The sequence below is a fragment of the Macaca fascicularis genome, chromosome 2, assembly GCF_037993035.2.
Source record: "Macaca fascicularis isolate 582-1 chromosome 2, T2T-MFA8v1.1".
NCBI classification, from domain to species: Eukaryota; Metazoa; Chordata; class Mammalia; order Primates; family Cercopithecidae; genus Macaca; species Macaca fascicularis.
Window position 1 is genome coordinate 42,768,954 of NC_088376.1, and position 15,387 is coordinate 42,784,340.

General features: G+C 45.4%; 1 protein-coding gene across 2 annotated transcripts in view; it reads left to right on the forward strand.

Annotated features, from left to right (window-relative positions):
- Nucleotides 1-8,730: 8,730 nt before the first annotated feature.
- CLSTN2 (calsyntenin 2) overlaps nt 8,731-15,387 on the forward strand; it is a 642,750-nt gene continuing 636,093 nt past the window's right edge. Inside the window, exon 1 of one of the 2 annotated variants that reach the window (XM_045386874.3) lies at nt 8,731-9,323. In XM_045386874.3, the coding sequence (XP_045242809.3) occupies nt 8,921-9,323 (403 nt within the window). In that variant the 5' untranslated portion in view covers nt 8,731-8,920. The remainder of the gene's footprint in view (nt 9,324-15,387) is intronic. The other variant, XM_005545930.5, reaches the window with a different exon arrangement.

A 15,387-nucleotide genomic window follows, 5' to 3' on the forward strand; every position in this document is an offset into this window, starting at 1 on the left:
AAGCCACGCTGTGCCATTTAGGCATGGCATTGGGTTTTTAATGTCCTTCAATTCCCCCACTGGCAAATATATACCGTTTATCAAGTGCCATCCACTCTACACCACTTTTTGACATTCCCAGGTGTTATAGAACATTGTATGAAGGTGATATAATATATCCTGTCCCCTTTGGACACATGATTCACGACACATAACCTTGCCAACCTGGAAAAAAATTTCTTAAATACTGAGAAATAGAAAGACATAAAACTTTAAAATTACTTAGGTGAAATGATTTCCTTGGAGCAGTCTAGCAAGTCAGCTTGTCGGTCTTAGACTAGGAGGCTCTGAAGAGCAGGCATAATGGGCTGCTTTTTGAGTTGGGAAAGCAAATGAACATTTAACCCTTCTCTTCTCTTTCACAGGAATCTCTCCATTGGGGTGTTTGTGTGGAAAGCATTTCCTGACTCCTACATCAGTCAGCTCCAGGCATTTTAAGCACTGGTTTTGTGCACTGTACTTACTGTCTCTGACTATGTAAGACACGATACAGAAAAAAGAGTTCTGGACCAGAACTCAAGAAAACTAGGATCTAGCCCAGGCTGTGTGAGCTTAAGCCAGTGATGTAACCTCTCTTTGCGTCCATTTCCTTATGCATAAAATCAAAACAGTATCTGTGCTACTCACCTTTTAAAATGTTCTCTTACTCAACACCAACCCTTACCCACGAGTATGAATTTTTCAGTATCGTGCTCAAGCTACATGAAAATATGAGTTCTAGACTTTTATAAGAAGAATATACATTTAAGTGTTTTTTCAATAGGATGTTTATGTCAACAGTCAAAAAAGAGGGATGCAGGACAAAAAGTGCTCTGTTCAGAGAAGGGAAACCATTCATTCATGTATTCATTCATTCATTCACTCAATAAATAACTATCTAGCACCCATGTGTCAGACACATGAGTCTTGCCTCTCCTGCAGTTTAGATTCTATTGGGAGGAGGTTGGAAATAAAGGAACAAGTAAACTTGCAAGAAAATATCAGCAAGGAGTGATCACAGAGAATTAAGAAATGCTATATAGAGTAATGGAATGACTTCCCTGGAGAAGTGACATTTAAGATGAAACCTCAATGCCATGTGATGATAAGAGGGAAGCACAATCCCAGCAAGTCGTTCAAAGCAAAGTCAGGAAAGAGGTGGTTGTGTTCAAAGAACCAAAGGCCAGTAGACAAGGAGGGAGAGGTCAGAGAAACAGGCAGAAATAATCAAGTTGGGCTTTGTGAGTTAGACTAAAATGGTTTAATTTTTTTTTATTTTAAGAGTGATGAGAAGCCTCTTGAAGACTTTAAGGTAAGCAAGTGCTTGGGGAGGTAGAAAAATACTTACTTTGGAGGTAAGACTGAGAAAGTTATTTGGGGAGAAAGAGGAAGAGACTGTAGGTAGGTGTATTAGTGTGGAGGGTTGCATAACAAAATACCACAGACTGGGTGGCTTAATAAATTATTTTCTGACAATTTTGAGTGGGAAGTTCAAGATCAATGTGTTGGCAGGGTTGGTTTCTCCTCAGGCCTCTCTTCTGGCTGGGGCTGGGAGATGACTGTCTTTTCTCTGTCTTCACATGACATTTCCAAATCTCCTCCTCTTAGAAAGAAAGGCATCAGTCATATTGAATTAAGGCCCACCTTAATGATGTCACTTTAACTTAATTACCACTTTAAAGTCCATATCTTCAAATACAATCCTATTCTGAGTCATATTCTGAGGTACTAGGGGTTAGACCTTCAACACATGATTTTTTGAGAAACACAATTCAGCCCCATTACAGTAGAGGGTCTAGCGTGAGCAGAGGTGTAGAAACAGGATTGGTGTGGTCCCCGTTGAAAAACAGTGGAGTCCCCAGACTGGCTGGAGCAGAGTTTACACGAAATGGAGTCACAGGAGGTCAGGTTATCAATGGAAGTTGAGGCCAGGCTGGTGAGGAACTTGAATTTTCGTTAAGCAGCTTCAGCCTTCTGCAATAAGTCATGATGAGTCTTGGAAAGTATCTGAGCACTATAGGAGAGCTAGGTATTGATGATCAAACCACTGGTTATGTGAAAGCCTTGCAGGAGAGGACAGAGTCAGGAGACAGCCTGGGGTGTGGAGTTTGAGTCAGGCCCTTAGGGACAGAAAGGAAATAAAAGAAAAAGCAACATCTCTAGGGAAGATCTCCAGTACCAACTGACACAGTGGGGAAATAGGATTCCAACCTGGGAAGCTTCAGAAACAAATGAAAGACAAGGACTTCTGTGTAAAATCTAGGATTATGGCCAGAATGACTCAGGGCAGTGCATTTGGTCTCTGTCCAAACCCTGCACCTATAGCTGTGGTGGAGGCTGGACACATTGTCTCACTTGGCTGGAAAAACATGGCTTCAGAGTCAGGCAGACCTCAGACAGCTCAAATTCCAGCTTCTTCATTTTTAGCAGTGCACCTTAATTTCTTGTGAGCAAGTTGCTGAATCTCTTTGAAACTTAATTTTCCTAGATGTCCACTGGAAATGATAAATCACCTTTCTAGACTTTTGGAGGGCTGAGGTAATATGTGCAGTGTCTGGCTCATAGTAGGTGCTCAATAAATGGTAGGTTCCTTCTCATCTCCCTTAGTGGAACAAAGCCCTGGAGTGACACAGAGCAGATAGATTTAGGTACTTGTGACACATCTGAATTGCTCTGGCAGGGCACGTGGGCTGGTGCTTCCTGTGGCAGGATTGGCAAAGGTGCTGGTGGGGATGGAGCTGCTGTGGTGCCATGTGTGTCCATATCTGTCCACACTTTACCTGCATCGAAAACACCAAATACTAGATCAAGTCAGGCAAAAGGCTATCCACAACCTGTGTGGCCCTGGGTGAGTGTCCATTATAACTATCAATGGCCCTATTTACTGTATCCCTACCGTCTGGCATGGAAAGAATTCAGCAGTTTACAGTTCATTTAACTCTAAAAATAACCTTGCTTCATTAGTCTAAGTTTATAGATGAGGAAACCGAGGTTCAGAGTAAGTAGCTTTCTTGAGTCAGACATCGTTAGAAAACAGGAAAGCTGGGTTTGCAACTTAGGTCTGTCTGATTCTAGAAATCATTTTCTTTCCACTAAGCTCGCTTATTCCTTGCCTTGGCCTCTACAAGTCTCAACATCTGAGTTACAAAATTACACATGACTTGCCTCGAAATATAATATTTATCTTTTCCCAGCCTTTGTTGTAGGGAACAAATGAAAATAAATATGTTCTATTTCCTCTAGATGTATTATAAATGACACCAAAACTTAGTGGTATAAACAACAATTTGATTACATTCATGGATTCTATGGGTCAGGAATTTGGGCAGGGCATAGGGGGAAGAATTATTTGGAACTTTCAGGATAACTCAAATATTGGACTCAGCTAGGGCTGTAAACTGTGCTTATATATTGCCTTTCCACATGGCCTGTGATCCTTACAACATGGCGGCCTTAGTGTAGTTAGAATTCTTACATGGAGGCTCCAGTCTCCACACGTGAGCATCCTAGCAAGCAAGGCAAATGCTGCATCACCATTATTGTCTAGTCTGGGAAGTCACATAGCATCACTGCTGCTGCAGTCTACTGATAGAAACAATGCTCAGATTCAAGGCTGCTTGGATTCAAGGAGAAGAGCTATAGATTCCATCTCAATGGAACAAGAGCCACAAAATTTTATGGCTGCTTAAAAAAACAAACAAGAAAACACCACAGGGTATAAAATTCCAAGGAAAGTAAACGTAAGTGTACTGGAATAATGCCTTGCTATAATTAATGACACCTTTGTTTTCAGCCAGGGCACTCCACCTTGCCAAGCATAAAACATTCATGTCCAAACAGTGCTGAACTGGATTTGGTTGTGAACAAGCTTTTTTTTTTTTTTTTAAACTTTTTCCTGAAGAGAAATGCCTAAACTTTTTTTTAAAAAAGAAGCTCCTTGAATGGCGGGAACCCGGGAGGCGGAGCTTGCAGTGAGCCGAGATCGCGCCACTGCACTCCAGCCTGGGCAACAGCGTGAGACTCCGTCTCAAAAAAAAAAAAAAAAAAAAAAAAGAAGCTCCTTTAGCAGCAACAGCATAAAAACTTCCAAGAACAATGTTAAAAATTCTGCAAACTGTCCAGTTGTTCAAGGGTCATGAAGCCCCAGTCTTACCTGTCAAGATGGGAAAAGAGAACAACAAATGACTTCTAGTTCTGTAAAGATCAGCTTTTCAGCCTTTCTTTTAAAGTTAAGTTACTTTTAGTTGAATTAAATCTGGGTCATGGAGAAAGCCTCAGTTTAATTTTCTTTTTAAAAATAAGTTTCCATAAGTATATATAATTTATTTATTTTGTTCAATTACCCAGCTTAAATTATTTAGGGCCTGTGTTTTGGTGCTTAATTGGGCAAGGCATTAATGATCCTGGTGAAATGAGAGGAAATGGCTATGTTTATATGGGGCCTATGCCTGTTAGATTCTATTTTCTGGAATAGGGGAGTTATTTATTTATTAAGAACTATTGACCCAGATAAATTACCTGAGATTCATTATTGCACTGCCAGGTGGTGCCCCAGACTTGAGGCTTAGACTGACCAAGCTTTACATTGTCCTGTTCACCAATTTTTTTTTTTTTTTTTTTTTTTGAGATGGAGTCTTGCTCTGTCACCCAGGCTGGAGTGCAGTGGCATGATCTCGGCTCACTGCAACCGCCGCCTGCCGGGTTCAAGCGAGTCTCCTGCCTCAGCTTACCAAGTAGCTGGGACTACAGGCGTGCACCACCACACCTGGCTAATTTTTGTATTTTTAGTAGAGACAGGGTTTTACCATGTTGGCCAGGCTGGTCTTGAACTCCTGACCTCGTGATCTGCCCGCCTTGGCCTCCCAAAGTGCTGGGATTACAGGCATGAGCCACCGCACCTGGCCCTGTTCACCATTTTTTGAACAAAGTCTTTAGAGGAATATGCCACAATGATAAGTCTAGAATAAATAATGGAAATTCAGAGACTTGTGTCTCTACTTTGGTGACAATTGGCTATTTAAATGGTCCTTATTCAGAGGTGGTGATAGATAAAGGTTTTTTAAAAATCAAATCCCCAAAGCTATCTTTTCTGATTTGAAACTATTTTTTGTTGCTTACTTATCCTGCATGCCTCTCCCAAAGTCATGATGTGTGGGAGAAAGATGAAATTTGGAATTAAGCAGACATGAATTGATATTCTGCACAATTATGCAAATATGGATAAGTTGCTCAAACTTTCTGAGCCAGTAATCTAATTATGATTAAACAGTGAAAATAGCACATTGTCTTAGTCAATTTTCTGTTACTTATAACAGAATACCTGAAACTAAGTAATTTATAAAGAAAACAAATTTATTTCTTAAAATTATGGAGACAGAGAGGCTCAAGGTTGAGAGTACAAATCTGGTGCAGTCCTTCTTGCTGGTGGGGATTCTGTAGAGGTGGCATAGGGCATTGCATCATGTATTAGCTCAGGTCTCTCTTCTTCTTGTTATAAAACTACCAGTCCCATTCCCAAGATAACCCATTAATCTATTGACACATTAATATATTAATCTATGCACAGATTAATCTATTCATGAGAGCAGAGCCATCATGAACCAGTCCCCCGCCAAACGTCTCACCTCTCAACACTGCCATATTGAGGATTAAGCTTCAACATGAGTTTTGGAGGGGACACATATTCAAATCACAGCACACCTGTTGTTGCAAAGATTAAAGAAGGTATGGAATGTATATCCTCCACTGTAAAGTCTGGCATGGAAAGAATGAGGACTCATTAACTTTAACCCCATCTTTTGCATATGCAATGGCCCAGCAGAAGCAGACAGCACAGTAGTGCTCCATACAAATGATGTGGACTTAAAAGCTCTTGTGGTCTGAATATTTCTAAGGCTGAACTTACTTACTTTTATCTCCTCTAAGGCAGGTCAGTGCTGCCTGTTCCCCAAATGAATCAAATCAAATGTGTGACTGGCACACTTGTTTTCAGAGATACAGGAAGTGGGATAAGAAGAAGATATTTTTACATTTATTGAACATTGACTATGTGCACCATACTGTTTAACATATTTTTAAAATTTACTTCTTGTAATGATCTTATTAAGTAGGCATAATGCTGCTCAATCAATTGTTCCAGAACATAATGAATTAATGCAACAACCACTTACTGTATCTCATAAGTCAGCTGGATAGTTCTGATGTGAGCCAGGCTTGGCTAATCTTGGTTGAACTTACCTGGGCTTGCTCATGTGTCTGTGGTTAGCCAGCCTGTAGGTCAGTTGGTGCTGACCAGCCTAGTGTGACCTTGGCTGGCTGAAACAGCTCAGTTCTACTCCATGCAGTCTCCTACCCTTCTGCAGGTTAGCTTAGGCTTGTTCTCATGTCAGTAGCAGGGATTCAAGGCAGGAAGAGGCAACATGCATGCCACTGTCCCACTGACCAAAGCAAATCATATGGCCTAGCTCAGAGTTGGGGTGGGAGGGCACATCCAAAGGAAACAGATTCAGAGAGGCATGGACAAATGGCCATTAGTGCATTGGATCTACCACAATAGGCATTGTTATTACCCTCATTGGTAGAGGAGGAGATGGAGGCTAGCAATTTTGTGCCTGTTGGTCACTGGCCCACCCGCTAGTGTTTTTCTTTGCTGTGTTCTTTCCTGGCGATCTCTCCTTGGAGATGCTTTTTAATAAGCTACATTTCCCCCTCTTTCTCATTATTTGGTCTGAATTTGAAACTTCATGTAAAATTATTAGGACCAACCAACTGATCTTAACAAAAGCCCAGTATAAGGACACCAACGAGCAGCGCAGGTGAGTCAGGAAGATAGGTCTACTTATTAGAGAAAATGAAGCGAGAAGGGTAGATATGTGGTTGGGTGGAGCATAAATGGAAGAAAATGAGACAAATTTACATTTCTCTTCCATTTTCTGGCTTGTCGAGTTTGCCTGGGTCAGCCACCACCTTTCCATACCATCTTTTCTAGATTCTGAAACCAACATCTGAGAAAGGCAAGGTCCTGGTGTTGGCCTGGGGCATTTACTAGATTTTTGACCTTGAACAAGGAAGTTACCTAACTTCCCTGAGCCTCTATTTCATCATGTGTGAAATGAGAATAATAGTACACATGTTGATTTGTGGGCTAAAGGAGCCCTGAAGGTAAAGAGCCCCACATGGGTCTGAGCCCTGTGTAGCCACCATGATTTACTGCTGTCCCCAAGCACACCCTGGTGCCTGAAATGCTGAACAGTTGGCTTTCACCACTGCAGAGGCTCTGGGTGAGCTGCCAGGGCAGCGCAGGGAGGCTTAGCTGCAGGAGTGCTGTTAATGGATTTTATGGCTTTGTTGAGTACCTCAAACTACAGTTATTAATTAGAGGATGCTGTTTAGGCACTCTTGCAATATATACATTTTGTTAATTGATTTGTATAGGCTCATAGCTAGCAACATAAAGAATGTGCAGGACCATAACACTTACAAGGGATTGTAATTGCCTTTGCTGCCCTCTCTGGCCCCCCAAGCAGGGAACACAAGCTTTGAGGATAGGACCCATTCTCTCCTCTGTCTTTGGATCTCCAACGGCTAATCCAGTGCTCACTGTCAGGGTGATACAGCCTGTCTAGATGCTCAGCAAAGGTCTTGAATCAATGACTAAATAAATAATGTTGTTTGTTCCTATATTTCCATATCTACTTTATTTCCAAACTATTCCTTATAAACTCTGCATTGTGTTTGACGTTGGCATTTCATTTAGGTAAATATGGTCAAGGATTTATTCTGAGTCCTTATTTATTTATTTGTTTGTTTGTTTATTTGTTTATGAGTACCTTTGTAATCCTTTCACGGCCTAGAGATGGTTGAAGATGCAAAGATATGCACTGGCTCCTGCACTCAGGAAACTGACAATACTACATGGCACGAGATTTTACAAGGCATGACGTCAAGTAGCCTGTTCTCAGAGATGTGGAGTGACAACATAAAGGTGGCAACTTCTTGCATGGCACCATACCGCAGGGAATTTTAAGTTTGCCCCCCACCCCCCCGCCACTGCAGCCTCAGCAGGCCCAGCACCCCAAGTTTTCTGATCTAGCTGTTCTACCAGCTTCTAAGAGCCGCGGCTGCCCCTGCTTCTCGCAGATGACGCGGAGCCCGGCCATTGCCATCCAGGTCCAAGGCTGTCTACTCTGCCCGACAACCCCTAGCACCACTAGGCGCTGCTCTAGTGTTCGCCTGGCGCCCTCCCCAGACCAGTCGACGTAGAGCGCCCAGAGACCCAGCCAAGGGCAAGACCCTTAGCGACGCCAGCCAGTCCTCTCCGCCCAGATATCAGTTCAAAGGGCATGGCAGGACAGTGTTCACCGCACCACTCCAGACGACCCGCAGGCCTCGGGTGACCACTTTCTGGGGGAGCCCTCCATTCCTTGCGGCAGCTTTTCGGAGAGCCGGAGTGGAGGCTCCGGGCTGGAGGGCTCCCCGCAGCCGCCCACCGGGGTCCTCTGGGGGCCCGGTCCCGACTGGGGCAGGAGGGCCTGGACAGCGCCCCGGAGCGTGGAGATGGCTGAGGAAAGTTGGGGGTCGGGGCCTTGGGGCTGGGAGCGCCGAACCCGGCGCCGGTGCCCGCGTTCATGAATATGCACGAGCCACCTCCCTCCCTCCGTGACGTCACGGGCCGTCCCGGGGTGAGCGCCGGAGCCGCTCCGGGTCCGCGCCAGTGAGCGCGGCTGCTGCCGGCGAGCTAGCGGCGCGGCGGCGGGAACCGGAGGCCGAGCGCGGCGGCGGCGGCGCTAGAAGCGCACCCATCGGGCACGGCGAGGCGGCTCACGGCGCGGCAGGCACCGGGAGGCGAGAGCCGGCGCGGACAGTAGGCGGCGGCTGCAGCTCGTTGGCGGAGGCTGCGAAGATGCTGTCTGGGCGGCTGTACTGGGTGCCGCTCCTGCTGGCGCTGGGCGTGGGGAGCGGCAGCGGCGGTGGCGGGGACAGCCGGCAGCGCCGCCTCTTCGCGGCTAAAGGTGGGTGCTGGGGAAGTTTGCTCTTCTCCCAGGAGGGAGGCAGGGCAGGCTTGAGGGTGAAAGCGGCAAGGACCCGGGCTCACGCTGGATTTGCCCACCCTCCCTTGCCGCAGCTTCTGTGGCCTCTGTGCGCCTTGGATCCCCGAAGTCAGGTCCATGCGCCGCGGACGAGAGAGGTCCACCCGCGGACGCCGGCCCAACCCCTGGGCGGGGTCCGGGGGCCAAGCAGAAGGCGAGGTCTGGGGAGTACGGACAACTTTGAGGGCTGTCTGTGCCGGGATGGGAGCGCAGTGGGTGAGTTTCGAGCTCTGGTCCAGGGACGGCTCGAGCAGGGCGCTGGCGCGCCGCGGGGACAAGCAGGTGTCTGCTCCTGCCTGGCGAGGTGGGGGGTGGAGGGGAGGGAAGGATCAGCGGCGGTGCTTTCAAGTAGGGAGCCGATCTGTGACTTGTCTGCCAACTCCCAGCTCGGGAATGGAGTGGAAACTTGTAGGCTCCAAGGAAGGCCCCGCTGACACTCCTCAGGCTCCCCCAGGGCGGTTCTGGCTCCCCGGGGAAAGCGTGCCCTCCGGGTCGGCGGCGGGGTCCGGAAGAAGCGCGGGATGTCAGGCTCCTCGCTACCTCTCCTACTTCGCTCTGGCTCCCGAGGACCGAGGAGCCTAACCTGGCACCACTCCCCTGCCCACCCTGTTCCTTTGAAGAGCTTGACCTCCCGCCCGGAAGGAAGCTAGATCCAAGCGAACGCCCGACTCGGTCAGGCGAGCCTGGAAGCCGGCGAACCCCGGACTTCGACAGCTGCCTGGGAGCGCCGGGAGCCCTGGGGTGGGGGCCGTGTCTGAAACAGGAGGTCACGTGCTTGCAGGGGGTGGGGAGGGGAGGAAAGAGCAGAGCTGATGGGGAACAGTGGTGGGCTCAGGAAAGGCTGTGGCAGATCCTAGCTGGGGCTCGCAGCTTAGTGATAACTTGTTGATTCTCTGCGCTGTTCATAAGTAGGGCGTGCGTTTGGTTTGTGGGCTGTGGCCAAATCCGCCAGGTGACAATGAGGGGGTACTTCGTTCCCAAATCCTGCCTGGCAATCATCAGAGGGCGGAGGGGTTTGCGCCTGTCAGAAAGTAGATTCCCTGTTAGAGACAGCCTGATTCGGACGCTGGCTTTGAACTACAGTTGACCACCAGCTTACGGGAGGGAATGCCTATCAGGCTGCAATACTCTTGGAGGTTGGGGAAAGCTGGAGGCAGGCAGTTCGCCTTGTCTGGCCTTAGGAACTGGCCCTCCAATAACTTAGGTGTGATACATTTGAGAAGAACATGGGAGATTATGTTTATCGGTAATTTTAAAATCTTTTGGTGTCATCTTTTGAAAATATTTTATAAGCAGCCATTCTATTTCTTTTCAGCATTTTTTTTTTTGTATATCCTTGACAGGCAGTTTCTATTTTTAGAAATGAGAAATTTCATGAGAGAAAAACTCGTTATGAAAATATCTCAGAGTGCGGTAAAGAAGTGGCTGATATGAAGGGATCAAGCTGAGAGACTGTTGTTTTGGTGAAGACAAGAATAAAGAAACAATGAACTTCCAAACATCTCCCCCTCCTTTCCCAATATAGACACTTTGTTAAACAGGCAAATTACTTTTTTGGGGGCTGGGGGGGAGGAGATTTCCCATCACTTTGTAGCACAGTAAGTGATATAAGCAGATGTCTGCAAACGGAAGTTTGAAGGAGGGTGAAGAGCACACAGCAAGTGCAGAACAGGGAAGAAATCATTTGGGAAGGGGATCTGGTGTAAGTAGTAATAATGCGCGGCTGAGTTCGCAGGTCAGACTGGGAAACTTCATAGAGGTAAGCGAGAAAGAGAAGGAGAGAGATAAAAAAGAAAAAAAAAAAACAAACCCCAGACTTTCAATGATTCACCTTATGTGGATAATTATGTGCATTTTAACCAACATCCGACTTAGAACATATTCATGTCTTGGTTAAAACTAGGCATTTATCAGGTCGGGCATGGTGGCTCATGCCTGTAATCCCAGCACTTTGGGAGGCCGAGGCGGGCAGATCACCTGAGGTTAGGAGTTCGAGATCAGCCTGACCAACATGGAGAAACCCCATCTCTACTAAAAGAAAAAAAAAAAATTAGCTGGGTGTAGTGGCACACACCTGTAATCCCAGCTACTCAGGAAGCTGAGGCAGGAGAATCACTTGAACCTGGGAGGCAGAGGTTTCAGTGAGCCGAGATCGTGCCATTACACTCCAGCCTGGGCAACAAGAGTGATACTCCGTCTCAAAAACAAACAAACAAACAAACAACTAAACGTTTGTCTTTCCAGGGTAAAACATTTATTGGCCCTGCAGATTGAAAGTTAACTGTCTGAATTCCCGTTGTTCTCGCTTTTTTCCCCCTCCAACCACTGGGGGGCTGCAAAGAGCTCTATTTGCTAGTGCTTTTTTTTTTTTTTTTTTTTTTTTTTTTTTTTTTCCCCAAGACGTGTAATATTTGATTACAACAGAGGCATTTATTATGACACTTTAGTTAGTATTTACAGGACTGACTTTCCTTATTACAATGCACTTGTATTGTATGTTTCCAAATCATATGATCTCTGAAGAATGCTTGAAATAACAAAGCTGTATGTTTTATGTATAATGCACCCTGCCTCTGACTTTGCCATTTTTAAGGTTCATACCATTGTTATTCCCATCACACACACACACACACACACACAAAATCAGGAAGGCATGTGAAGATTGAACAAAAAAATAGATTCTTCTTTCATACAGTTCTGTATTCATGTGTAGAAAAACATTGGGAGTCTGGAGTCAAGCTTTCTCACAGAGTTGAATGCACCCTCCAGACAACTGTCTGGAAGCATGTGCTCCCAGCTTCAGGCTGGTGTAAGATGTTGTGTCTGTGGTGCACAGCTTGTTCTGCCTTTGTGCTTCTTGCTTCTTGCTTTCGACTCGAGCAGTTAATCCCTCACAACTACAGAATCACTGTACTTTCAGTGTAGATATATTTCCAGTTTCAGAAATCATACAGTGGCCAGGCAATTGTAACTCCTTCCCTTCACCTTTACATATTTTGGCTATTCAAAAAAGATAAATACTTCTTGGATTCCATAAAGAGACCAGATCACATGTGCATGTTCTGTGAGTAAAGCTGGTAAGGTATTGTGGACCCAAAGAGTTTCTGGAGGCAGAGAAAGACATGTCTTATCCAAGGGAAAGAACACAATGCAATCTAGACAATACCTCAGTGTTTGTGCTCAATTTGGTAAAATGTCAGTGGTCCCAAGACCTCAAGGACTTGGTACACAGTCCTTTTTAAGTTCCCAACATCTAGGCATAGAGGTCATTTGGAACAATACTCAAGTATAGACTATCAATTGTTGTAGTGCCCATCTTGTGTGCTGAGAGCCTGACTCAGTGCTCTGGAAGTTTCTGTGCCAGTAGCAGAAGGCCACCCCCCACCCCTCCCACCCCTACCTTTCTTTGAGGAGCTTCTGTTTTAGTTGGAGAGGGAAGATTTTTATGTGAAAATTTTAAGAGAGTAGCAGCACAGAGAATTTGTCCAAAGTATAGTACTGACTGTGATAGAGACACAGGCAAAGGAGATGGGAGTGCAGAGATAAGGTTTACAAAAACAGCATGTAGTAATAGGTTAGGAGGAGGATGGAGCGGAATAACAACAGTGTGGTGTAATTGTAGTAATTTCAGTGTATGGAGTCCCTCTTTAGTATGTAACAGGCACTGTTGCTAATCCTGTTACGTGGGCAGTCTCTAACTCTTACAACACATGCAGAGCCAGTGTTAGCCCATTTCATAGATGAAGAAACAAATTCTATGACAGGGTAAATGACTTGCCAAGACCTCCAGCTAGAGGGGGTGGCACTGGGATGAGAATAAAAAGGTCACTATACCCAGTGCCCCCTGTTTGTCAGACAGTCTTCCCAGTGGTTTTGAAAGCCGGTCTAGGGACCACAAGGAAGCTGAGCTGTTTGTATCTCTGAGTTACCCAGGAGCCCTTGTGGTCCCACCCACAGAAGAGCACAGTATGAGTGTCTAAGGCTGTTTAAAAGGGCATGCAGGTGAGGTGAGGGAAATGGACCTTGCTTTCACCATGGAGACCAGTGTTCTTGCTTAGAGCAGTCACCTCGTTCTCTCTCCCACAGATTCAAAAACCATCCTTGAATATTCCAGATTGCACACTGCATAACTTCCTGCAGGGGCAAAGGTAGTGTGGAATTTTTATGGTGGCTTGTTCTAAATCATCTTTGGGTAAGTAGCAGGTGTCTTCTAGTGGTATAACAGAGTCATTTTTCCAACTGAAGCACAAATGCCGAAAAGCCCTCAGCAATGCATCAGAAAGTGTACTCTGACCTGCTGCCATCCTGAAACGCCTGTGGTTCTTGGACTGAAATATACCCTTTACCTCTCTTGCACTCTCTGGGCAGCAGGCTAGTAAGTCACCTTCCTCAGCCCAATTTTCACTGTTACTCAAGACTTGGCCTTCTATAAGGAACCTTCCTAGGCTGGTTACTTTTGAGTGACTTGCCTCCCTTTCCTGCATGCCTGTGTTTTCTTGTCTGACTCTAGTCCTCAGGGCTCAGAGACCAGTGCTAGAGGCTCATCCTGACTCTCCTGATATATCCAGAGCCTGGCCTCAAGATATGAGATGAGCAGTACACAGTGATTTGCTTGGTGAACACACCTGTTTGTAATCCCTAGTGCTGTCATTTCTTGATGTAGACATTTTACATGTTTTCCTCTCTCCTGTATAAAGTAAAATTTGGGCATATGGCCAGAAAAACTTGAGTTCCATACCTGGCCCTACTACTTCCTAGTTAGATGATCTTGGACAACTTGAGCCTCAGTTTCCTCATCTCTAAAATGGGGAGACAGAGATCTACCTTGTAAAATGGTTGTCAGGATAGTGCTTAGAGAACACGTAGCCCAGTTTGGGACATGTAAAAGGCATAAATATACAATGACTAATTATTGATCACTTCTTCAGTTGTTTTAGTGTCTGAGAGTTGGTGAATTTTTTTTCTGATCACTTAGAAATCCAGTTGCTTTGTTCATATCTTTTCTCAGCTCAAACTGTTATCTCTGTTTCTCTGTTTCTCAGTCTCTCTCTGCCTCTCTCTCCTTGTGCGGATATGCACCTGTGTGTAAATATCATATAGAAATGTAAATGCACATGCATACACACGCATTTGGCTTGACTTGTTTGTAAAAAGACACACTATTTTTTCACTAGTCTATGGATATCTTTGAAGCCAGGGCTCCATTTCATTCATCTCAAAAGCGCTGGCACTTAGTGCAGGGCCAGCTCAGAGTAAAGGTCAGCAATATTTGCTATATAAATAAATAAACAAGCATATCTCCATGTGCCAGTGCCAGAGGTGTGGGAGGTTGTGGTCTCTGGAGGGGAGCTCATGTGGTGTGATCTGGGTTGCAAGGAAAGATCCCCTGCCCAATTCATACTTTCCTCCAAGCCCTGCTACCCAAGAAAACAGAAAGGCATACTTTTTAAAGGTATTGACAAGCTTTGTGATAATACTTGTTTATATGGAATGGGGTAACTGAAGCTATGATACTCAAATAACAGCTTGAAACAGATTATTGTTTTATTAGTTATTATCTAACCCACCACTAATCGGACCCTGTGGAAATGGTTCCCTGGGAAAGACAGGTTTTGAGGATAGACCATGGGGAGGCCTGAGCTGGGGAAGAGCACTGAGCTGAAGATCCTGGCACTGTGTAGGACAGAGGATCATGCTCTGAGATTTGGAAAAGAAATAGGCAGGAAGCTAGAGGGAGTACTGGTCAGAGGAGAATGGTTAGAATGAGAGTTAGCCCTTCCAGACATGCGCTAGGTCCTGTTCTCTAGCTTTTCAGCCAATTACTATTTCTCAGCCTCCTGTTATTCTCTGTGAGGGGAACAAAAAGATAAAAGCAAGTTCCAATTATCAAAGAGTTCACACTCTGTCTAGGGCAAACATTGCACATCATACATCACACAAACTATTGCAGAACTTGGTGACTTATGGGAAAATGGTAAATTGTGCATCACAGATGCCCAAAAGCCTTGCAGGAAAGGAAGAAGTTGGCAAGAATAGAGGTCAGGAAAGATTTATGCAGAAAGTAAAAGGGATGTTGATGGGTGGGTAAGGCATTGGGAAGCATATATTGGGGGCAGGGGTTTGCACTGGGCAGGTAAATACAAGGTGGTAAGAGTGATTGGCACACAGGCATGAGTGAAGAGGGAGCTCGGCCAGGTCAAATATTTCTGCATTCAGATTCCAGAGCTAATAAAACAGTGAATGTTTATTGAGTACGTGCTATGTGCCAAGTGCTACCTTG